Source organism: Micropterus salmoides, unplaced genomic scaffold (assembly GCF_014851395.1).
Source record: "Micropterus salmoides isolate LMB-PRFRI ecotype aquatic unplaced genomic scaffold, ASM1485139v1 Ms_hic_scaffold_14, whole genome shotgun sequence".
NCBI classification, from domain to species: Eukaryota; Metazoa; Chordata; class Actinopteri; order Centrarchiformes; family Centrarchidae; genus Micropterus; species Micropterus salmoides.
Window position 1 is genome coordinate 30,966,142 of NW_024040485.1, and position 24,975 is coordinate 30,991,116.

Here is a 24,975-nt window from a genome sequence, read left to right on the forward strand (position 1 = left end):
TAACCTGAACCCATTTGTCAATATAATGCACTCAACACCACAACCCACTAAAGAACTATTACCTTTCTGGCAGCATCAACAACAAAAACACAACTATATATATATATATATATATATATATATATATATATATATATCTTGATGTTGTGTGATATTTTCCCATTTCTTCTTCCTCAGCCTTGTATGAGTGAGTGTGCAGTCACACCATCTGTCTCTCGGATCCAAGGTCTGATGTTTAGTTCTTGTGGCCACTGCATATTGTTTGTCTTGTTGGAGCTGTCTGTGTTTGTCTGATTTATTAGACCTAAAATTACTGTAATGTTACATTCATGGTTCGAATTAGGGGGGGATTGGGGAGGTCTGACCCCTCCTGTTTAAGGCTTGGACCCCCTAAAAGAGGAAGTTCAGGGGGGTCTTTCTTTCTGGACTCGTGCATTATGTTCGAGAATCTTGAAATACGATTTCAGACACCCCTAAAATGGACCGTACCATTTCCTAACATTGGCATCAGTTGAACAGCTTTTTTAATCCCAAGCTTTCCAAAGCTAGTTTCTAACTTTTGCCTTAAGTTACAGATAATTAGCTGTTGTTTGGTGTTTAGGTAGGATGTAGAAATACATTCTGACATCAGTATAGAGTTTATTTCTGGGTCTTTTTACAGTAAGCACGCCATTTGTTTTCACTCTGGAACCTGGGAGTTTTACCTGGCTAGGATTTTGAAAGGTGTTACTTCAAATGACACAGATTACATTTCATTCAACAAAGAGTTAGTCGAAACTTAAAACTTGAAATGGCAAGAAGTAGGAGTTAGAGATGATAATGCAGCCTGTATGTTATGAGCTGACGCCCCAGATTGTCAGTGTATAATTCACACTCTGGTCACATTTATGGAGCTGAACAGGTAAAGCGACGCCCGTCATCACTAACTTGTGTTGTGTATTCTGGCTGCTGAAGCGTCCACTTGGCTGTGTCGCGGCAGCAGGTTCAAACATGTCCGCTGGACGTCTGATGCTCGGTGGAACTCGGCTATCAGACTGGAGGCAGACTTTACCTGCTGCCTCTCTCTGTCTTTTTCATCTGGTTTGTCTATCTTCCCTGCTTCCAGCAAGCTCCCGGGTCGGATGAGAGAAGCCGAAGCTGTCAGTCTGTGGGGGCCGAGCAGGAAAAACCAGAAACAAAACAGATTTAAAAGTGTCTCTTTTCTTGTTTGAGCAACGCCCAGCCATGTAGACCGAATGTATCCCCTCCAGGGTGAGTTGCACCAGCCTGGATTAACTCTGAAACCTGGATTAGTGTCAGCGCCGAGGCTCCACATCTTTAAACTCCACTTTAAACTCTCTTCACTGATGAACTTCACACTGAGATGAGCTGCTTTAATATTCAAAACTGCGTTCCTGAGGTAGAGAATGCAAAATGAGGCTAAACCCACTAAAGTTTGAGCTTCGTGACGAGTTTTAAAGCAGCTAACAGAAGATGATGAATTTATTCATGCTGCAGTGATTGTTGAATAATCTCTTTGTCAGTAATAATTTATTACTGGATTAAATAATTTGAGTAATATTTGTCTTAAAAGTTTATTTGTATATGGCACATTTTAACAACAAGCAATTCAGGTCCATGTATTTGCACTAATATGTTATTTTTTAACATGTTTTTTGTTATATGTAAATATGAAACTTTCTCACGGTTTCAGATTTTTGATGCTCAACAGAACTTTATTCATTTCACAAACGTCAAGTCGGTGTTATTTATACCGCCCAGAATAATGTCTTCCCCTCTGCAGACGCTGTGTCTGACAGGGCAGCTGTCACTGAGCCGCATGTTGTTGTCTGTGTTCTCTGAGGATTTGATTCAGCGACCGCTTTGTGTGATTGAAAGATTCTCGCCGTGTCCTCCTGTCGCTGCCGCGTGAGGACAACCTGCAGATGAGTTCACGCTGGGGTCACATGACACCGAGGTGTGAAGGTTCGTGCCCGTAAATCTAAGTACAGTCTTGCCAAAAAGGTATTTTATTTGTGTTTTAATATACTACGCTGTACTGTAAATACAACAAAGTACACGCTGAACATCAGCTGTGCTCGAGCGCTGGAGGACCAAACGGTGCCCAGCATGGTTAGATTAACCTGTTAAGGGGCCCCAATTATAACTTGAATAACTACAGTCTCAAAGCTATATTTTAACACAGGGCCCCTCTACAGGACAGGGCCACAAGATTAATAAGTGCTCCAGGACCTGTCTTAGCTGATATTGTACTTCAAATTCTAACAAAACTAAAGTTAATCAAATTATTCACAACCAATTGACACACATTGAACCTGGGGCTTTAGGGGGCCCCTAAGGCTTTGGGGCCCCCAGGGTAGCTGACTGCTCTGCCCAGCTGGTAGTCCAGCCTTGCCTGGTCAGCACTGGCCCATGTGAGGCTGATGGATTTGTGTTGGTACCCAGAAACTGTTTCTGGAGCACCAGAGTCCAGCCATTTTTTTCACTGCAGGAATTTAACAACCTGAAGCCCGGGGCTTCTCACAACCTGAACCTTTAAGACCTCTGTGAGGCTCATGGTGCAAGGTTCTCCTTGTGTTTTTACTAGATTTCACAAATCAGAACATGGCAGTTACAGTACGTTATAAAAAAAAGGACAAAGAAGCAGGATCGGCTTTAGGCCATTTTTGTTTGCTGTTTAGTTTAGAGTTCAGTTTGTGAAGTCAGCTGTTGTGCAAAAGACAACAGTTGAAGCAGTGGTGCTGATACTGTTGTGGATTTTCTTTCTCTTTACTCTGGATCCAGGTCCCAGTCGGTGCCGCCACACGCCGGCAAGCAGCCCGACCCACTGTGAGTGTTGTGATTCATAATTTTCCTATAATCTTGTGTTTTTTCCTGCAGTGTTTGGCTGAGTGTGTCCACATTTCTGCCAGACGCTGTGTGTGTGTGTGTGTTGTGTAGTGGTGGTCTTTGTTGAGTCACGTTCAACAGCACCGCTGCCGACCCCTGAAGGCACCTGGAATTTGCTTAGTATCACCTCCTGATCAGCCCCCAAAAATCCCAGGAACTCGTCCTGCAAGCGGCCGTAAAGCAGCCAAACCAAACCCAGGACAGCAGACGCAGGTTACAATATGTCTGCAGCGGGAAAAGGGCTCTTTGGCTACCTGGGAGCTCCAAGAGGGGTCAGGGCACTTCACTCCAACGGCCTCTTTGGAACCACAATTTCTAAAAATGTGTGCCTCCGTTCTGAGTGTGTTTGCATTGTTCTGATAACAAGTCATGAAATTTTAATCACGCATGCTGCTAATTTAAATAAACACTAAGATTACAGTGTGAACACACAACAGGCACCCAAAACACAGAGTTTGGTTCTGTTGACGGGTCGCCCGCTCCTGGTTCTGCTCCCTCTGATCCTCACGGTTAAATATTTTATAGCACAGCTTAATGAAACATGAAGCTTTTCCAACCAATTACACAGAATGAATGTGCGGCTGTCGGAGATCATGGCGGTAAAAGGCAGCGAATAGGGAAGGTAACATGTGAAGGACTGAAACTCTACACTGCCGCTCCACACACACACACACACGGAATCCAGGTCCACAATCCGGATCCGCGGTTTACAACGCGCCGACGGGGCCCCTGTTTGAATTGACGGACGTGCGCCCTAGCCAATCAGCGCTCGCCGTGCGCCAAAGCCGTGTTTATTCCACTTATCCGACCAATCGGAGCCGTCCTCCGCGGCAGAGTGCGTCATCAAAGCAGAATGTGAATGTGGCTGCCTGTTAGCGGACCGCTCTGCTCCCATCCCCCCCATCCTCAGCGAGCAATGGCGGCTGCGTTTTTTGTGTGCGCGCCGCTTTGTCCTTCTTAAGTTCAGCTTGTAAAAGCCATGAGTACAAACCTCGGTAAGGAATCCGTGTGTTTCATAAGAATGCCTTGTCAGTTCACGAGCACATTATGATTATTATTTATTTTCCTCGCACTTGTCTCATTGCACGTCTGTTGTGTCGCACTGCTTTTTCCTCCCCCCCTCCTCCACCACCTCCACCACCTCCTCCTCCACCGCGGAGCATTTTCTCGGAGGGTTTCTGTAACAATGGCGATGAGGGAGGAAATGAGGCCAACAGTTACTGTTAACTATTACTCACACTGTCGCACTTATTATCACTTGTGGATGTTTGTTCGACGGAGGTTGTGTTTTTCACGTTGTTTTAGTCGCGCTTCGACCTTGGCGCACGAATTTATGGGGACGTTATGTAAAAATAAATAAATAAATAAAGCAGAAAAAAGCGTCAAGTGCGCACATAGAAAGAGAGAGAGCTGAGGGAGGGAGGGAGTTTCAAACATGGCCGTAGGGGATGGGAGGGGCGAGGAAGGCGAGGAGACATGGCCGCGGTGTTGCACATTTACATTCTTTAATCCCTTTATCTGATTGATAGTGTTCATAAGGCGGGTGAGGAGGTGACAGCGGCGTTATTAAAAGCTTTAATCCACTAACGCTGTACCGTACGGTCGACATTTTCCCCCACCAACCCCGACAAGTATCTGCCTGTATTCCCTCCGCGCGTCGGTGGGCGGGAAAAAGCAAACCCGTAGTCGCCGCTTGACTCGACCAGATGAACATCAATCAATCAAAATGTGACACTACGTCAACCGAAGCGAAGTCTTACTCGATATATTTAGTGCGCAACTCGGTGCAAACTTCAAATTGTCGGTTCCTCGGTGCGTCCCGGGCTCCCGGGTCGATCACCGGCTCGGTTCTGTCGGGTTTCACCGGGTCGGGTTTATTGTTTTCTGTTTTGGGGGAGAAAAGCCAGTTGCAGCGGCTGACAGGAGGGGGCGTGGCCTCCGGGTTTAGAAATTCAATCCATTGTTCCACTCCAACGCGCGAGGAGAACACCTCTGTGGCGCCCTCAGCCAATCAGCGGCCGCCGTCTTCCTCTCTGGCCCCGCCCACCAGCCTATATTAAAGGCTCGGCCGTCAGTAGCACTGGCCACTGGCACACTATAATACTGATTGCTCCGCTAACCAGGACAGGGATTTACTTTATTCAACCTTTCATTTCAGCCGTCCTTTATTTTATTGAACTAAAACAATGGCAGACACACAAGTGGACTCCGGCTCGGATATCTCTGCTAAGGTAAGCCGCCTCGCACCTTCCTGCCCCCCCCCCACCACCGGAGTCGCTTCTCACTATAAGCGCCTCAGCAGAATAAAGCTTTTCCAGGCTGTAACCTAGATTTTTTTTTTTCATTTTTAAAACACCTTCCCGTCGTCGCTTCGCGCTCATTCGGACTCTACAGAAGTGGGGGACCCTGCCGGAGGAGCCCGGAGGAGGAGAAAAAGCCGGTGTTTGAAATCTCTTTCTCTGAACTCTGCTGGGAAACATGATAGAAATAAAGCGGGGGGTCTCGGCACCGCATCATGGAGACGGGCTGATACAAGCCCCGCGTCTCATTGTCCGGATAGGAACAGTCTGCGCGGGGTTCTTTGTTTATACAAGGCGGCTCGGTTCTCCTCGGCAGCAAGTCCGGACCGGAGCCCCGATAAACACGACTCGCTCCAGCTCACACTCCACCGCTTTTTTTTTTATTTGGAGGCTTTTTACGCGCAGCTCTGGTCGCTGGATCGACGCGCCTATTCGCACATTTATTCACCTCTTGCGGGTTTGCTTAATGCGAATCGATTCAAAGTCAAATCCCGCGTCCAGGTTCAGTTTATCCCGGGTCGTTTTTTTAGTAACGGTAACCGTGAGGAGCTGCTGGAGCCGAGCGGCGGACTAAATGGGATTTTCGGAGGCTCCAGCTGGGTTTGTAGTGAAGTTGGTCCGTTTGAATGGAGGACGGAGGAGGTGCGCAATTCACTCCAATGTCAACTTTCGTGGCTCTCCGCTTCCAGCCTTTAGTGAAATGTGTTATTAGTTTATTAAAAGGCACCGGCGGGCCTGCCTGCACCGTCCGACCCGGTTTGTTTACCGACTCAGGAAGGTCGCTGCTGCTGCTGCGTGAACGGACTCCGTTTGTTCAGCCTCCGTTCACCGGAGAGTCTGACACACAGCGAGCCGCGGCTTCCGCTTCTTCTTCTCTGTTTTTTGGAGCATGTTTGCAGGGCGCTTTTATGTCTCAGGGGAAAAGTTTGTTTCTCTTTTTTTCTGTAATGCAGTCCACTTCTTCTTCTTCTCCCCTCCGTGCGTGTGCGTGTGTCCGTGCTGTGGAGGTGTGATGTGACGGTGCTGGTTTTCCCCCCTCGTTGTGGTCCCGTCTCCCTCCTTCTGTCTGACCATCTTTGTGCTTCTTTAAATGTTAATTTCCGTCCAGGTGGACTTTGGATCAGATTGGGTAAAACTTTAATAGCCCCCGCGGGGGGAGTCGGGTCTCCGCAGCGGCAGCAGGGAGAACAGGATCCAGCCATTTAGATAATAAGAGCAGCAGCAGCGAGCCGCGGAGCTGAATAATTATGAGTGATTATAACAAATGAACATATGGAGAAGGTGGAGGGGGGGAAAGTTTGGGCCTGGCATTAACGCCGGTAATCCGGGGTGTCTGTTCAGCCACTATTTATAGTTGTGGAGCATTTTTACGCACAAGCGCGTTTTTACGCGCAGTCGGTGAGAGTGCGCGGAGCCTCCGAGCTCACACTGAACCTCAGCTGTCTCCTGCCAAGGAGCCAGCGATGCTCCTAAACAGCTTAATGGATTTTAAGCAATAAGATTATGTAAAGTAATTAATAACAGTGTATGTGTGGGCCGGGCGCGCGTGCAGTGGGGATAATAGGCTGTGAACGGTCGACAAAACGAGGAAACCGAGCGCTATTAATAGGCTCGGCGGGCGGTTTTCCGGTCTAAGTGGAGAGCAGAAAGCCCCTGAAGGTGTTTGTGACGGTGTGCTTGCGGTCCCCGGGCCCGCAGGGCCGCTTTATTTTCGCTTTTCTGGCCGCTTTCCTCGCCTGCCATGTGTCGTCTTCTATTGTCCTTTCCAGCCTCCGTTACAACGAGCGGCCAGCAGCGTGCATCGCGCTCGCGGCCGCCGCCTCCTCCTCCTCCTCCTCCATCATCATCACCACCTCCCACCCCCCCTCCCCGCTCCTGCGCCCTACTGTGTTATTTTAAACGGAGCGGTGCATCCTGGGTATTGCAGTGCCTCTCCCGGGCGTGTCTCGTGACATATGGCGGCGATGGCAGCCCGCGGAAGACTACAATACCCAGAGTGCCCTGGGGGCCACATGAAAGTATCAGATTACAACACATTAGAGGGGATGGAGTGGGGGAGGAGGAGGGGGGGTCTGCAGAGACCAATATGGTGTTTAAATAGGAAGCTTTCATTCTGACAGGGAGAGGGCTGAAATGTGCAGCTCCCAGCATGCACTGGGACTCGTCTAACTAGGCCATTAGGTAGCAGGGCAGGTAGCAGCAGCCTGCAGAAGTTTCACTACAGCAGCTGCATCTCAAACTCTGATCATCTGTATTTTATAGTTGTTTTTTTTCTGATTCAAATTTTTTCCCTCTGGTTTGTTTCCATCAGGACCTGAAAGAGAAGAAGCTGGTGGAGGAGAAGGAGAACGGCAAAGATGCTGCCACCAACGGAAAGGTAACCTCCTCTTCCTCCTGGTACAGTGAGCTTGTGCCTGCACGGCTTCAGAAAGTCACTTTAAACACTATTTTTATTTCTTTTCTTCATCAGGAGAACGAGGAAAACGGCGAGCCCGAGGTAGATGATGAAGATGACGAGGAAGTGGATGAGGAGGACGAGGAAGATGATGGAGAAGGTAGCTAGAAGATTATTTTTATCTTAATGATACAAATATTTTCCCAAATCTTGGCAAAACAAATCTCATTCTTCTCGCCCTTCGTCCCGCAGGTGACGAGGAAGACGAGGAGGACGACGAGGATGAGATTGAGGGCGGCACAAAACGGGCGGCTGAAGATGACGACGACGACGAAGAGGTGAAGCGGCGAAATCCAAGCTTTACCGCCAAGAATCTGAGCGACCAATCAGGTCTCACCATTTAACTAACTCTTCTTCTTCTTCTTCTTCTTCAGGACGACGTCGAAACCAAGAAGCAGAAAACCGACGATGACGATTGATGCGTTTTCCCCCCTCGCGCCATCCTGCTGAACCACTTCCTGATTCTTCCACCTATGACTGTTTTTTTTTTTTTTCTATGTCACAGGTGGAGGGGCGGGAGGACTGATTTTAAAGGAGAAAAAAATAATAATAATAAATAAAAAAATGTAAAAAAAATCCAACATGGTCATTAGCAAGTAGAGTTCAACAAACATCTACCACGTCCACCCCCCCACCCCCACCCCAACCCGCAAAACTGCAAAACAAAATTTTCTAGAGGAACCTGCCACCGCATCGACGCAGAAATCCGGCTTCACAACAACAACAACACGAAAGGAGAATTTGTTTGTATTTTTATTTACATTTTATATTTTTGTACATATTGTTAGGAGCAGGGGGAGGGGGGGCCAGCTCCCCTCCTCGGCAGCGATCTCGTCAGACCAAATCGGTGCTTCTTCAACGAAATATTTTACTTGGTTGACCATGTTACGATATCTCAACAGATACTAGGAAGAAAAAAAACAACCTGTAAAAAACAGTTTTAAAAAAAACCTGAACGAAAACCTCTTAAGCCGTTGAACTCAGAGCATTCCAGTAAATTTAATGTATGTACTTTAGCTGTACCATAACTAGTTTGTTTGTATGGGAGGGTAAGGCCAAAGAAAAGAGCCTCTTTTCTTTTTCCTTTTTATTTTGTTTTTTGTCAGCGACTTATTTTGTTTTATGGCGGCCTGTTTTGATGTATGTGCGAAGTTTGTTGTTTGACAATAAACCGGACTTTTATTTTGTGAGTTGTACTTCTGTATCTCTGCTTGTTTTGTTTGTTTTTTTTTTCTTCTGCTCAGCGGCCGACACCACGAAGAACTTTCAGGAGGAGGTGAACTCGCAGGCGTTTCTATTAGCTTTCCAGGCCTCAGGTCAGCGCAGTTGGAAAGAAAGTAAATACAATTGTGAGGTGCTTGTACTCAAGTATTTCCCTTTGTAAAACCCCATTCCAGAGGGAATAATTATTATAACTGCATTTATTCACAGCTACAGGATCTGGTTACTCAAATAACATTTAACACCAGAATCTATTCATTTCACAGTTTGCTAATGACATTAAATGAATAGAAATAATAAAAAGTTGGCAATTAGAAAAAATAAATTGGAATTAGTGGAAATATTTGCAGTATTTTAAGTGTAATGAATAAGCTGTAATAATAATAATGAATGTCGATAATGTTGAGTGATGGAATCCTTAAAAACTGCAGTACTGAGACATAATAAACCAGAATATCGTACATTAGTTGAGTTTTTGCACGTTCAGGTCCAGTTAATGACTAAAGAGTCTGAGAGTCTGACTCTGAGGGAGGAGTTACAGAATCTGTGGTGCATTTTGGAGGGATGAACCTGGGGGTCGGGGCCCCACAAGAGGTCGCAAGATAACCGGAGAGAAGCAGGAAAACTTACTTTTCCTCCATTGTTTTCTTTTATCTTTTTAAATGATCTAATTTAAGTTCTGCAGGACGGTTGAAATAACACAGGTCAGAGGTAGACAGCAGTAACGTCTCCATTAAACTCCCTACCAGTAGAAATACTTCAGAGGTAGGTATTGTACCAATTCACTCCTCCACAGTTCTGTAACAGCTGTAGGAACCCTTGCAGTTTTAGGAATTTTCACAAAGCGTTATGAGAACAGTGTTTAAAATATGTTATAGTATTCTATAACATATTTTAAACACTGTTCTCATAACTTGTGAATTTGGATCCTCACAAGGTGTCGCAAGACAAATCTGACGGCTGAGAAAAGATTATTAAGAGAGGACAGAAGAAGAAAAACGTCCTACGCAAAATCTTTATATTTTAATCCAAAGTTTTTAAAAGGAAAATATCGAGTTATTTATTAAACAGCCTCAAAGTAACAAGTGATCGCCAAAAATAGTTTATAGCAACGACCAAAAAGCCGATTACTCAAGCAGACATCACTTTGTTTTAGAGGTCACATGATGAAAAGGTCGTGAAGAAGTGGATTAAAATCCCCTAATAATCTCAAGCAGCTCCAACATTGATCAGTTTTAACAATCTGAGAATGAAAAACATGATAACAAAACAGTGACAGGTCATCCTGCTGCACAGGGACTACTACATATTTTATACTTCACAACCTTTATGATAATACTTCTGTATTTGTACTGAAGTAGTATTTTTGAATGCAGTATTTGTACGCTGTTGTATACTGTAGGTACTTCAACTTGATCTGAGGACACCGTTGGACCTCACAGGACGGCGACAGTTAACAGCTGTCTAATAAACCAGGTGGTGAAAGTTTATTGAGACTAAGTTTATCTCAGAGTTTAAACACGGAGCAGTGAAACAGTGAAGAGCAGCGTGCAGAAGACAAAGAGCAGGAACTTCACCATAAACTTCAAAAATGTCTGTTTCCAGGTCAACATACGTTTACTTTACGACTTCCCAGTCAATCTTCGATACGGACATCGGATTCATTTTTATTCTGTGTTTGTAAACTAAAACGGAGTTGGTGTGGAAGGGGCCTAAATCACAGGATCAGTTGTGAAGTACTTAAACGCCTTTTTAATATGTGGTCCGCGTTGTCAAATGGTCGCAGGTTGGTTAGGAAAAGACTGCGGTTTGGGTTAAAGCGAGTCACGTATGTAACTTTTGGTTTCAGACGACGGATGGGGTTCATTTAAGTTACTTAAAGCCCAGGGCGTCTCATGTGGACGCTGAAGGGTACCTTGTGCATCAAATAGCGATATTTTGTCAAGCTTTGTCAGTGTCGGTATTTGACGCCCTGGGAGGAGACTGGGTTTTTACGTCTAAACCAAACCAAACTATGACCGTTTCATGTTTACCATGTGTTTAACGTCATGTGACCTACGTAAGTTTGGATGTTGTATGCAAGTATGTTTTGCATTTCGTCAATACAGTGAATACGTACGAAGAAGGAGCACCTGAATGCACCATGAGCTGTTGGTTGCAATTCACAGCCCTCACCACTAGATGCCACTAAAACTTACACACTGACCCTTAAAGGTCAGCTTGTCGCTGGTTACTTTCCATCGCTCTTATTTGTCGTTTTAAGGACAATTAACAATCAACCTATTTTATTGTTTAAGTATGAGGACGTGTTGGTAAATGACAGCGAGCTGAGCCTGCAGCTCAGTGACAGATAGACCGCTTGGTGTTCTGCTGTTAATTAAGTTAAATCAATGAAATGTCAGTGAGTCAGGCGGGCCGTGCTGGGGGCGTGGCTGAGGCGGTGACTGTAACGGCTCGTTTAAACAGTTGCTGAATACGGGCTGTGTGCTTTTTTTAAATTCAAAAAGCACCCAGACCTGCTCTGTAACCAAAACCGGCTTTGATCAAACAATACGAGCTGGTAAACGTGGATCCAGAGCAGAGACGCTGGTCGCTGGTTTCCAGTCTGCCGTCAGCCCGAGACAAACATGACGGAGCCTGAACGAGTGTAGGAGGATCTGATCTCTGTTCGGTCATGTCAGCTGCAGCCTGCAGGGCCCGACGCTCAGAGAGGAAGCCCACATACAGGAATGTAAAAGACACTTCATCACACACAGGGTGAACGCTGGGCGACGTGTCGGGGCCTCACTTTACTCACATGGGTTACTGACACTCAGCCAGGTGAACGGGGGGAGCATTTAGGTGTTATAACAATATTTAAAATATATATAATTTTTAATATTTTGGAATATAAATTAATATAAGTATTTATTTGTAAGAATAAGTACAGGAATTTTTATTATTGTTTTTTTGTTATTTATCATCAATTTAACAATATTTTATAATTAAAAATATATGTATTTTTGACATTTAGGACTTTGTGGGAAAGTATTTATTTATAGTAAGTTTATTTAGTTATAGTAAGTACAGGAATATGTATTATTGTATTTTTCTTAAATTTAAATTTAACTATATTAAAACATACATATAGTGTTTTGATATTTAGGGATATTATTTGGATATATATATTTAAAGTATTTTTTCTTAAGTATTTATTTGTAAGTATAAGTACAGGAATTTGTTATTTATCATAGAAATTTAACAATATTTTAAAATACATTTAAAAATATATATTTTTGACATTTAGGACGTATATATTTTTAATATAATAAGTATTTATTTATAGGTATAAGTACAGGAATATGTGTTATTGTTTTAAATTTAACAATATTTTAGAAAGATTTATATTTAGGGATATTTTTTGGAATAGATATATTTAAAGTAGTATTTATTAGTAAATATAAGTACTGACATTTTTATTATTCTCTGTTATTTATCATAGAACTCTAACAATATTAAAAAATATATAAAAAAACCCATTATCTATAATTTTTTAATATTTTTGGAATATATATTTGTTAAAGTATTTATTTATTAAGTGTTTATTTTTAAGTTAAGGTTTGGGTTTCGGAATTTGTATTTTTGTTATTTATCAAACATTATACATACAATATTATAAAATATAATAACAATATTTAAAAAATATTAAAAACATGTTGATAAATTTCCTAAAAGTATTGATTTGTAAGTATTGATTTTTAAAAGGCACATCTTTCATTTTATTCATATTCAAATTATTCATTTTCATTTTCATTTTGTTGTTTTAAACAAATTATTCTTAATATAAGTTATTTATCTATTTGCATTGTATCACAATCACATCAAAGACACACTGAACGCTGATTAAAATGACATAAAGCTCATTTTTAATACATTTTAATTTTTGACTTTAGATGGTTGCCATAGCGCCCCCATCAGGAGACCTGTCCCCATATTTCAGTGTAAATCAGTTGGATCTTTGTTGTTGTTGTTTATGAAAGAGCTAAATGTTATTTTTGTTTAACTAAATAAGGAATGAGCAGTAAATCCAGCAGGTCTGAGCCCGTCAGTTGTCTGACAGCTCGTCTCCGTCTGGAAAACTTTAGGTCTTTAAAAATTAAAATAATGTCCTTCCAAGCCTCCTAAAAGGATTGTTCAGATTAACAAACGTGTTCGCCGTCTGCTTTTCCAGCTCAAACTCACATCCTGAGATACAGACACTCAGCTCAATAACAACAACACAGAGCAGGACCGACAGTTTCCTTTATTGATCTGTCAGATATTCAGACTGTCGGGGCCCCACATCTGCCTGTCCAGATGTTTCCAGAGCTTTAACGTTGCTTCATGATACTGACAGGACTGAAGTAAACAATGTTCATATTGTGGACTCACCCTGTTTGTATTTGCATTTCCTTCAATAAGAACAACAATCAGTGTTTGTTTTTAACAGATGCCACAGGTTTATTCAAATATAGGCCTGCACCAGACGGTTTAATATCAACATATTAATAATAATAAAATAATCAGGATCTTTTTGGTCATTGTCATCACTCAGGATCAGGAATCAGTTTCTTGTTTTTAAGGGCCAATTAATGTCGTGTCCATCTAGTATTTGTAAAACTGTGTGATGTTATGATGCTAGAAATATGTTGGTACACCGACATGTCAGTTGTAAGTAGTAGAACTAGTATTATTTCCATGTATTTATTCTATATATTTATATAGAAATATCAACAACAACGAATGATCAGAAGTTTATTTTGTAGTACTAATAGTAAAAAATACTACTTCCTTTAGCTTGGCGTCACGACCTTCACCATAAAAGGACAACAGCACGTTTGGTAAAGCACGTTTTTAGAAAATGAGTTGACCCTTATTACACTTTTTAAGTTACATCATTCTGTTCAGTAAAGCCTCTGAAACTATGATGTTGAAAACATGCCCACTTCCTGTAAAGAGGCGAACTGAAGGTTTGGTTTTTAAAGACACAGCGACATCTAGTGTTTGAGAGACGGTTCAGTCAGATCAGTAAAGGATTTAAAACGTCACAGTAGAAGATCTGACTACAGTCCAAGTCTTTCCATTAAACAGAAGATGAAGAGTTTCTTTAAAACATCAGTGTCGAAGCCAGTCAGCTCTTAGATCAGCGGAGTTTTCAGAGCGAGTAGCGATTGACTTGGACAGAAAATGAATTTAAAAACACCACAACATGTGTGAGACGGTAAATGTTCTGTATTTGTATAGTTTCTTGTCTTTGTGAGCCCTCAAAGATCTTTACACTACGTCACATTCACCAGTTCACACACTGAAGGCCGAGTCCACACGCACACGGGTGTTTTTATAATCTGAGTTTTTCCTCTGTCGTTTAAAAAAAAAAATCTGTCTACATGAAAGTGCAAAAACACGCTTTCGAGCGCTGTAAAGAGCACGCCGAACCACCATGCGGCGATGTAACCGTCATAAACAAAGCAGGCAGTGGCGCGCACTACGATCTCCGTCCACAGCAGTGCTTTAGCTGCGTATCAGAGCTGATCTCCGACTACATTAAGACTGAAAACGCTCATCTAGAGGCCGTTCACGCTCACTGGGCGTGCACGTGTCTGTGCGAACATGAGGCAGATGGTCTGTTCTGTAGTTACTGAAGATTTAAAGTACACTAAAGTAATGCAGACGAACAATCAGCTAAAACTACTGCCAGCAGCATCGTGTTTCTGCTTTGCATGACTGATTAGAGCCAATCAGAGAGCCGAACGTGAGCGTCTGCATCTTCGTTTCTAAAGTCCTCTGGTTTTGCCCGTCTTCACTAAAACGCTACCTGGAGTTTTTAAACCAAAAACGGGGTCGGCAGTGTTGGCAAACTTCTCCATTTCAGGTCTTCGTTTTCGCTGTTTTAGTCTGGGAGGTGCAAACGTAGAGAAAGGTCTCTGTGTGGGGCCTGACACCAGAAACTCTGACATCGCACGGCAAAAACTCACACCACAACACTGCAACAGGAGTTTTCAAACAGCGACCTGTGGTTCGTGTGGACGAACGGCCAAACCGCATAGAAAAAGTTACGGTTTTGAAAATAGACACGGCCTGAGACGCACGTTCACTTCAGCAATTTGGCAAATAGTGTCAAGGACCCAAAGACCTTTCCACAAGCAGAGCAGGGGAGACGGGGATCAAACCAGCATCCTTCAGGTTAAAGGATGACCACCGCAGCACCTGAGCCACAGCCACGCAGGTAGAAGGTAAACTCCTCTTTGTCTCATCCAAATTCCCAGATTCCCACAAACTCTTGTCCTCGTGCTCCAAAAGATAAATTATAGTTCCCCTCAGTGTCAGCTGAGTCCTGATCCCCACGTACACGGACACCGAGGAGCGTTCCCGGGTTTAGGACGGTCCCCCTGTCAAAGACTTCCTGTATGGGCCGCATCTCTGCAGACTTTACCTGAGGGAATTACCCACAGTTCATAGTGTTTTGCTGTTAAACGGAGGGAAGCCGGCGTAAAAAATAAAGATAAACAAACATGGAAGTCTGTGATGCTGTTTCGATATGAAACAGTTTTCAGCAGCCTAAATGTTGAGTTTCAGTCTTCCGACCAGTATTTGAGCACATTTCATGACATGACTGGATTTTTCGTGGTTCATTTAGAACAATGTTTGAAACACTTTTGACCACGCACACATCCACAAGTTAAATATGACCCAGCATGCACCTGTTCTTATTAAAGAGTTCATCTGGACGGATTTTTGTCACCATGACAGGCCGGAGGACGACCTCTGAGTCTTTAAGTAACACCACAGTGTAGAAATACTCCACTAGAAGGAAAAGTACTACATTCAAACCTACAAAAATATTACTATAAAAAAATACTTACCAAATACCAAAAGTAAAAGTACACATCATGCAGAATAATATAGAACAGGATTATAATTATTGATGCATTAATCACTTTAATGTTGCAGCAGGTAATTTACATACTGCTGGGTAGTTTGTGAATGTTCCAGCAGGGATCAATAAAGTTTCATCTCAACCTTAAATAATACTTATATATTTATATTATTTTGGATTAATAATACTCTTTTAATTAATCTGAACCTGCAAAGTAACTAAATCTGTCAGATAAAAGTACTGCAGTAAAAGTACTACATTTCCCTTTAAGATATGGTGGACTAGAAGTAAAAAGTATCTCAACATTGTAGTCACGTGCAGTACTTGAGTACATGTACCCGGTTACTCTGCTGACACACATCCAGAGATGAGTCCTCACTCGCCATCAGAGCCGCAGGCCTCAAACAGGAAGTGCGACCTGCTGCACATTAAACACTGGAACAACCGGCAGCTGCGTGCCGATTGGCTCTCACCACTGGAGCGAGACGACGGGCCGTCCAATCAGGTCGCCATGTGGAGTTTGAACCCGCAGAGCCGCCACTCTGCAGGTTCACCTCATTTCAGTTTGAGGCAGTGCTGCTGTCGTCCAATCAGAGCGCAGCATCATCAGGCGTTCACCTCCGTTCATCAAGTTCAACTTTGACCCGAAAAGCATTATGAAGGGTCAGAGGTCACCGGATGATTAATACCTCTGTTACTACTAATACTATGACTAATACTACGACGAGGTACTTGTAGTGAGTCTTTTCTACTGCACAACATCTCAGACGAAATACTACATTATACAACTTTAGTTACTTCACAAATTTTTACACAAAACAAAACAAGAGTTTCTAAAAATCGGATGTTTTGTTAAAAGTACAGCTGAAACCTTCCGTCAGTCAATTAGTTGATGATGATGATAAAATATATAATAGTATAACTGTATCAGAGTACTTTTACTCTTAATACTTTAAGTTACGTTTTTATGATTATACTTATTCTGCATAGTTTTACTTAAACATTGCAACATTTTCTTATTTTTACAGTGTGGTATGAGTACTTTTACTGAAGTAAAGGATCTTAATACTTTCTCCTCCACTGCTAAAAACTGTACTTCTGTATTTCACGAGTAAATGTACTCCTCAGTCCCTTCTTCCCCTCAGCACTGCCCTCTGGATCTGGATCCTCAGACCTGCCATCCTCCAGCTCTCCACCAGGTGTCCTCCTCAGACTGTCCCTCCTCCCCCCTTCACCTGACCGCCACACCTGCTCTCACTTCCCTCATCAGCCTCTTACCATTTATACCTGCTCACGGCTCTTCTGATCCTGTTTCTGGTCTGCCATACTACTACTACTACTACTATCATCATTATGTCTACTACTACTGCTGCTGCTGCTCCTCCAGCACTTTGCAACATCTCTACTGTGCATACTGCTACCACCAGTACTAGCAGTAACTACTGACAGTAGTAGTGTTAGTAACAGTAGCTGTACTCACTGGTAGTACTCAAACTGCTACTGTTACTAGATTGGAAAGGCTCCACCCGCTGCACACCTGAGCTGGATTAACAGGTAAAAATAAACTGTCAGTATCACAAGTTATTGTTCCTAAATAAGAAATACTGCTATAACTCACATCTTTACTGCTTTGCTCAACAGAGCAGAACTTAAACAGTTATTGCCTTAAATACCAAAATACAACGAAACATGACAAAAAGAGCTTATTGAAATGTTTTTATATACATTTTTTAATGGATACTACTTCATACGAATCCTTGAAATTTGATCTTTCAAGTGTGATTAATGTTAAGTCAAATGTCTATTTATCCAAAACAAGAATTCACATGTAGAGATGAAGCATATTTAATTTCTGCTGCTTTTACTGCATCACAGACGGAAACTGATGAACATCAACAACAGCAGCTGGAGGCAAAAAGAAAATATTAAAGGATGGATACACAGAATAATTAATTAGTAAAAATCTCTGGCAATGACCTGACATTTGCATTAAAATACTGTACCTGTAGTAATGTCTGCAGGCGTCTCCAATCATCTGCAGAAATAAATCCAGTCTTCACTTTGTCCATCAATAATAATCATTCTGACCAAAAACCACAGTGTGATGTTCTTTAGTTTAAATCAAAGAAACTCACAAACACAACTCTGAGATGAACTCTGACTGAAAAATCTGCATCTTAGTTTTCATGTATGCAGATATGACTTATTAAAAATGACAAACATTACACAAAGATTTCACAGACGCAACAAAAATAGACAGAGATACAATTTCTACAGATAAACGACAAGAATGGCTCACAAAATCTACGTATTTATCCTGTTCTGTGAGTATTTGAAATGGAGAGAAACGGGTGTAAAGGGTTTTCCATCTGGTAAAGTATATAATACAATAATGATGATAATTGTGGTAGTTCTGATAATATGGTTTTATAAGTTGGTGTGTATGTTTTACTATATAATAGAATAAAGAGTACTGCTGCTGATGGAAACACTGGACTGTGACAAAACTAGTCGTAGTACAGTAGGCTAGAATATGCTCATGAAGCAAACAGCTGGTCAGGTTTAACCGCAGCGTGGCAGGTTTGATCAGATTCCCCTTATCAGATATTCAAATGAATTTCTTCACAAATTCCTGACCTTCATTTAATCACTGCGGACAAACAGAATCTGGGAATCATCTCTGAGTCTTTGCACAGAAGCAAAAATAGCAGAAATAAGGTCTGGGGCCCAACATTAAATCTGCTGTGGCCCCTGAAAAGCTCATTTCTCCCTCCTGTGTTTGCCTGCAGCCTCTCAGACTCTGCTGCTGGAACTCTTCCTGCCTCTAACTGTCTGCAGACTCCAGCTCTCCTCGGTGCTTCACTGCCCCCTGGTGTCCAAACTCAGAGCTGCAGGTTGTTTCCTCTTCATCGCTCACATTTAAAGTTTTGATCAAAATAACTTAAGATTAGAAATAAAAACTAAGATTTTATTTTTAAGTGTTGTTCTGTGAGCTGATAATTCTTTCTATATTTTATTTAAAACAAATGTGTTGATCTGCTGCTCTGTCTGTCTGAAAACACATTTTACAAAAGATGATTCCCATATTTAAACTTCCACTAATAAATTAATCATTCAGAGCGCCTTTTGTGTAAAATAACAATACAAGGTGCTTGACAATATTTTAAAAAATTCCAGCATTACCAAATAACCAAAATAGAAGTTATTAGGGAAGATTAACGTTTAAAAAAGAAAAGCGATATAAAACTATAAGACACATCAAAGAGGAAAATTAAGATCAAATAAAAAATAATTGATTAGGAAAATGTTAAACTAAAAAGACACCAGTGCTAAACAAAGGCATGAAAATGCCCAGACATTACTTTTAAAAAAATAAGGACAATTGTCTGATACTGATTTTAGTGTACTGCTTTATTACTGGATTATTATTTGATGGTTATTAATGCATTTATATTTCAGTCTTCTGCAAAGACAACGTTTACATGTAAACACTTGTCTACCTTTTAAACTGTCCTCACCCTCATACACGGTGTCCTTTATTTCAGCACAAACTCAGCTGTGAGTCTGATTCTCGGTTTGTTCATTTAATAAAGTTTTAAGCTGCCAAAAACCCAAAATACAAGAGAGGTGACACAGGCACCAAAATAAATGTATGCAATATACTGTGTAACTGTAAATAATTGTTCAAAATAGTAAAAAATGAAACTGAAATATTATATGTAAAGTGATTTAATCCCAAATCATTTATGTGCAAATCTGTAAATCACTGAAATATTAAAATTCAGTTTTAAACATTTCTTCAAACCTTTTTTTTATTATAAGAAATTAGACAGAAATGAGGCGGCGTGAGAAAGCAGCTCTGTCAACCGGTCTGTCTCCACATGAGACGGTAGCTTTTTACTGTTGTATTTGGCCAAGATTACTCTAATTTTAAATATATTATGAACTGTTCGGTTTCTAATCTATAATTCATGTTTTCTATGTAAAATCTTAATTTGTAAAGTAGTTGGTAACTATATCTGTCTGAAGTAAAAAGTACAATATTTCCCTCTGTGATGTGGTGGCAAAATAGAAATACACAAACCAGGTGACCATTCAGTCAGAACCAGAGGTCCAGAACATGTAGACCAGGGTGTCACAAGGATTGAAAGACGGGTGGGGGGGGCAGGGGGCAATGATCTTTTCTGCAGTCCTGACTGTCCGTTGTAGTCTGCTCCTGTCCTTTTTGGTGGCAGATCCAAACCAGACAGTGATGGAGGTGCAGAGAACAGACGGTTGTGTAGAACTGGATCAGCAGCTACTTGGGCAGATTGAGCTTCCTGAGCTGGTGCAGGAAGTACATCCTCTGGCTGGGGGGGGGGCTCCTCCTGAAGTCCACGGTCATCTCCACAGTTTTGAGCGTGTTAAGCTCCAGGTTGTTCTGACCGCACCAGAGAGCCAGCTGACCAACCTCCCGTCTGTAGGCCGACTCATCACCGTCCCGGATGAGGCCGATGACCGTTGTGTCGTCAGCGAACTTCAGGAGTTTGACAGATGAGTCTCCTGAGGTGCAGTCGTTGGAGTAGATCAGGAGTATTCAATTAGAATTCAAAGAGGTCCAGTTAGAGAAAATTTCCCGAAGCAAAGGTCCAGAACATCAAAAATGACTAACTTGCGTTATCATTCGGTACAATAATGTTTAGTTGTATCAACATATGTTTTTAGTCAACAACGGACTCTCAAATCAAATATGATGATGATGATATAATGCCTCCTCTTCTCCTTCATTCCCTCTTACAGAGCTACCACTTTCCTACTTTCTCTTGTTCGGTGAGAAATGTGAGCTCTAGCTTGTCCTGCCAGCTAGGATTGGAGATCTATGACATATTCTGGTTCTGAACTGCCCGTGGGAGGAATCTACATGGAAGAATCTGTACATTCTTGATTAAAAGCCATGTGAAATCTCTTCTCCCTTTCATCTCCTCAATTCGTGTGTTTCCAAAACGAAGTCCTCAAACCTGAATCTCACGGACTCAACTCGCAAGCATCGGAATGCACAGATTTGATTGGCTGAGCAGCGTCACATGAGACGATTAGAGCACATGAAAATGGTCTAGGAGTTTCCTGGCCCGCTAAACCAGTACAGTAAATGCTAGAGAAGCTGCGCCGCTGGATCCGGGCCGCGGTCTGCCTATTAGTGACCACTGGTGTAGAGGGAGAAGAGCAGTGGGGAGGGCCCACACCCCCTGGGGGGCGCCAGTGCTGAAAGTCCGGGTGCTGGATGTGATGCTCCCCAGCCTCACCCTCACCTGCTGACTCCTGTCAGTCAGGAAGTCTGTGATCCACTGGCAGGTGGAGGCTGGCACAGTGAGCTGGGTGAGTTTGGTGCTGAGGATGTCCGGGATGATGGTGTTGAACGCCGAGCTGAAGTCCACAAACAGGATCCTTGCATGTGTCCCTGGAGAGTCGAGGTGTTGCAGGATGTGATGCAGACCCAAGCTGACTGCATCATCCACTGACCTGTAGGCAAACTGCAGGGGGTCCAGCAAGGGGCCTGTAATGTCCTTTAGGTGGGCAAACACTAGTCTTTCAAGATGTCTATGAAGATTCTCAGTCATCCAGGTCATAGTTATCCAACGAAGGTTAAAATCAAGGGCAACTGGACTTGGTTGAAGCTACTGGAAGACGTTTCGTCCCTTATCCAAAGGACTTCTTCAGTTCTGACTGACTGGCAGGGAAACTCAGCTATTTAACCTCAGTGGGGTCGTTGGCCCGGGTCATCGATACCGCTGGTTCATTAGTGTTCCTTGTTGCTGTGACGACAGTCGTTACAGTCGTTAAGACTACCTGTGGCCAAGACTGAACGACCATCGTTGGTATCTTCACCTGAGGCCAATAGGTTACGTTTGTTGAGTTTCCTGGAAGTGATGAAAGGACAGCATTGTAAGTGGGGGATAAGTGGTGGCGTAGACCCCCTCCCCTGTTCAATGACGGCTTCTCCACCCTGGTGTAGAGCTTCCTTGACACCTCTTTCAAACCATCCATCTTCTCTGTCTAAAATGTGCACCTGGTGGTCCTCAAACGAGTGTCCTCTGTCCTTCAGATGTAAGTAGACTGCAGAGTCTTGACCTGAGGAGTTGGCCCTTCTGTGTTGAGCCATGCGTTTGTGTAGTGGTTGTTTAGTCTCCCCAATATACAGGTCTGTGCATTCCTCACTGCATTGGACCGCATACACTAGATTGCTTTTCTTGTGTTTGGGTGTGCGGTCTTTGGGTGGACCAGCATCTGTCTTAGTGTTCTTGGGTTTAAAAAACACAGGGATGTTGTGTGTTGAAAATCCTCCTGAGTTTCTCTGATACTCCAGACACGTATGGAATCACAATGTTGTTGCGTTTGACCTTCTTTTCCTCCTCCCCTGTAGTTTTGTTCTTCTTGGATCTTGTGGCTGTTTTCACAAAGGTCCATTTAGGGTATCCACAGGCTGTAAGTTCCCCCTTCAGGTGGTTCTGTTCCTTCTCTCTGGCTTGGGCGTGTTGGTATGTTTTCCGCTCTGTGGTGCAGTGTTCTCATGACCCCTAGCTTGTGCTCCAGTGGGTGGTGGGAATCGAACAGTAGGTATTGGTCTGTGTGTGGGTTTTCTGTAAACACCAATCTGCAGGCTCCTGTCCTCTTCAATGTGTACAGCGCAGTCCAGGAAGGCCAAACTGTTGTTGTGAACATCTTCTCGTGTGAACTTGATGTTACTGTCCACAGAGTTGATGTGTTCTGTGAAGGCTTGCACTTCCTGGCTTTTGATTTTGACCCAGGTGTCGTCCACATATCTGTACCAGTGGCTCGGTGCTGTTCCTCTGAAGGAGTTGATGGCTTTACTCTCCACTTCTTCCATGTAGATGTTGGCCACAATCGGGGATACCGGTGAGCCCATGGCACAGCCATGCTTCTGTCTGTAGAATCCTCCGTTGTACTGGAAGTAGGTGGTGTTTAGACAGAGGTCGAGTAATTTACAGATTTGGTCAGGGCTGAGGCAGGTTCTGTAGTCCAGGGTGTTGTCTTGTGTTGGCCGTTTCCTAACGGTTTCTACTGCCTCTATGGTGGGGATGCAGGTGAACAAAGAAGTTACGTCATAGGATACCATGGTTTCATCTGGATCCAGTTTCAGTCCTCGAACTTTGTTTTTACAAAGTCAGTGGAGTTTTGGATGTGGTGAGGCGTGTAGTTGGGGAGTGTCCGCAGGCCTTTCCACACTGATGCACGATCGTTAGCTGAAAAGCTGTTATTTAGCATTTCTGCTCCTCTTTGCAGCTTTGACCTCCTTAGTCAGAGTGTTCCTGGGCTGGTTTTTGGTTGTTGTATGTGCGGAAGGTTTTAGTCGGCACACACATGTCCTCACAAAAGCTGATGTAAGATGTCACAGTGTCAGTTAGTTCATCCAGGTCAGTGGCTGCAGCCTCAAACACTCCAGCCAGTGCAGTCAAAGCAGGCCTGTAACTCCAGCTTTCATTATTAGATGGGTTACAGGTCCAAAGTATGCTATTTAATTACACTAATTACTGTTACTGCACTGTGGATTGGTTCAATCAGAGTGTGATATTGCTCTGTAGTTTTATTGGCTTGCATACAAATATACATACGTAAGCTGTTAAGGATCATATTTAAAGTGGCTACTGTCTGAAATTGATAACCTGATGATGGAAGGAGTAATGATTACTAAATGTATGGATGAATTTATGCATGATTGCTTTTTTTTGTGTGTATATCTGTGGGTATACGTATAGCCTATCTTACATTAGGCAACATGTTCATATTTATTTCATTTATTACAGCCAATAATGGGTCGGATTATAGTAAATAATAAATATCATGAAATAATTTAGTGTAGGATAAGCCCGGGTGTCTAGACCTGCCAACAAATGTCTGTTGTTAGAAGAAAACAAAACATCCCACGTTTCCTCAGACCTGTAGATCATTACAGACCTGTAGAGAACTACTGACCTATAGAACAAACAGACCTGCAGACCACTACTGTCTACTGGAACAGACCTTCCCTCATCACCTGACTGCCCCACCCATCTGCACACCTGTTCTGACTTCTCCCATCTGCTCTGCAGTAACCTGGCCTTCGCCGCCTACATCCACCGTTCCACCTCCTTTGTTCCATTTTCAGTCACCCTTGTTTCTGTGTTTGTTTCTTGCTTTGTGCTTTTATCCCGGACCTGCACCAACCTACTTGCCTCTTACCTAACTACCTGCCATTGAGCTCTGTTTGTCATTAAACCACTGACTTCATCATCATATCGTCTCGACTGTCTGCGTTTGGGTCCTTCTGTGCACATTCCTGGTAGATTACTTTGTACTGGGAACGCTGTATTTCTGCTGATGAAAGATTAAAAACTGCCTCCATGATAACTAACCAGAGTTGTAACTTTCTGTCTCAGACTATTATAAAACTGTTGCAGTATTTTGATGACTGACTTAACCTTCAGACTCTTGGATCTGGACTTCCTGGATCGTATTTCATTGTCGGCACCTGCACCTGAATCAACACACCTCCAACTAGCACAGCTCCTGGAGTTTATTTAATGCAGCTGCTTCTGGTTTTTCTGAACTTTGTTGACGATTCTGACTTCATTTCATTTTTCCAACACTTTAGTTTCTGGCTTCATCCATCAAGTCTAGTTTTCTTTACGAGCATCACATCGTAACAGAGCCTCTGAGTCTCTTTTTATTATTATTATTATGCCTACAAAGAAATCAGGATCATTAGGTTTACATTAAACGTCCTCACATTTTATTTCTCCGTGAGATTTATTTTTCTTTCCGTGGTCGAGTCAGACTGACCGAAATAAAATTTCTGAATATCTGTGAGAAACATTCTGCAGTGTTTAAAAAACAACTAGGAAATCCTTTCAAAACAAAAGATTAAAGATTGCATAGCATTAACTTTAATTTGAAAAACAAAACACACACAGTCTTCATTATTCAGCGTTCACACCTAATCACTATAGAAACACCAAACACACCATCAGGAGTCTATACATCACCATGACAACCAGAGGCTCACCTGACAGCTGGTGTGTTAACTGTCACACACACACACACACACACACACACACACACACACACACACACCACACACACACACACACACCAACACACCACACCACACACACACACACCCACACACCAATGTGTGATAGTCAGGCTTTTGGCCTAGTAAGGCAACAGTTGGTTGCAGC

General features: G+C 42.7%; 1 protein-coding gene and 1 long non-coding RNA gene across 2 annotated transcripts; both read left to right on the top strand.

Moving 5' to 3' along the window:
* Positions 1–4,959: 4,959 nt before the first annotated feature.
* LOC119902680 (prothymosin alpha-B-like) lies at positions 4,960–8,840 on the top strand. Its single transcript, XM_038719007.1, has 5 exons — positions 4,960–5,120; positions 7,501–7,566; positions 7,660–7,744; positions 7,837–7,922; positions 8,019–8,840. Exons 1-5 carry the CDS (start codon positions 5,076–5,078, stop codon positions 8,061–8,063), a joined length of 327 nt encoding a protein of 108 aa, XP_038574935.1. The 5' UTR covers positions 4,960–5,075; the 3' UTR covers positions 8,064–8,840.
* Positions 8,841–17,105: 8,265 nt separating this feature from the next.
* Positions 17,106–17,824, top strand: LOC119902681. Its single transcript, XR_005444351.1, has 2 exons — positions 17,106–17,314; positions 17,636–17,824. It is a non-coding gene; the product is annotated as an uncharacterized LOC119902681 (long non-coding RNA).
* Positions 17,825–24,975: the final 7,151 nt, after the last annotated feature.

Excerpts from the sequence above, each read along its gene's own strand:
- LOC119902680 (XM_038719007.1), top strand. The coding sequence starts at position 5,076 with ATGGCAGACACACAAGTGGACTCCGGCTCGGATATCTCTGCTAAG. Across the intron at positions 5,121-7,500 it reads GCTCGGATATCTCTGCTAAG|GACCTGAAAGAGAAGAAGCT; the intron begins GTAAGCCGCCTC and ends TGTTTCCATCAG. Across the intron at positions 7,567-7,659 it reads ATGCTGCCACCAACGGAAAG|GAGAACGAGGAAAACGGCGA; the intron begins GTAACCTCCTCT and ends TTTCTTCATCAG.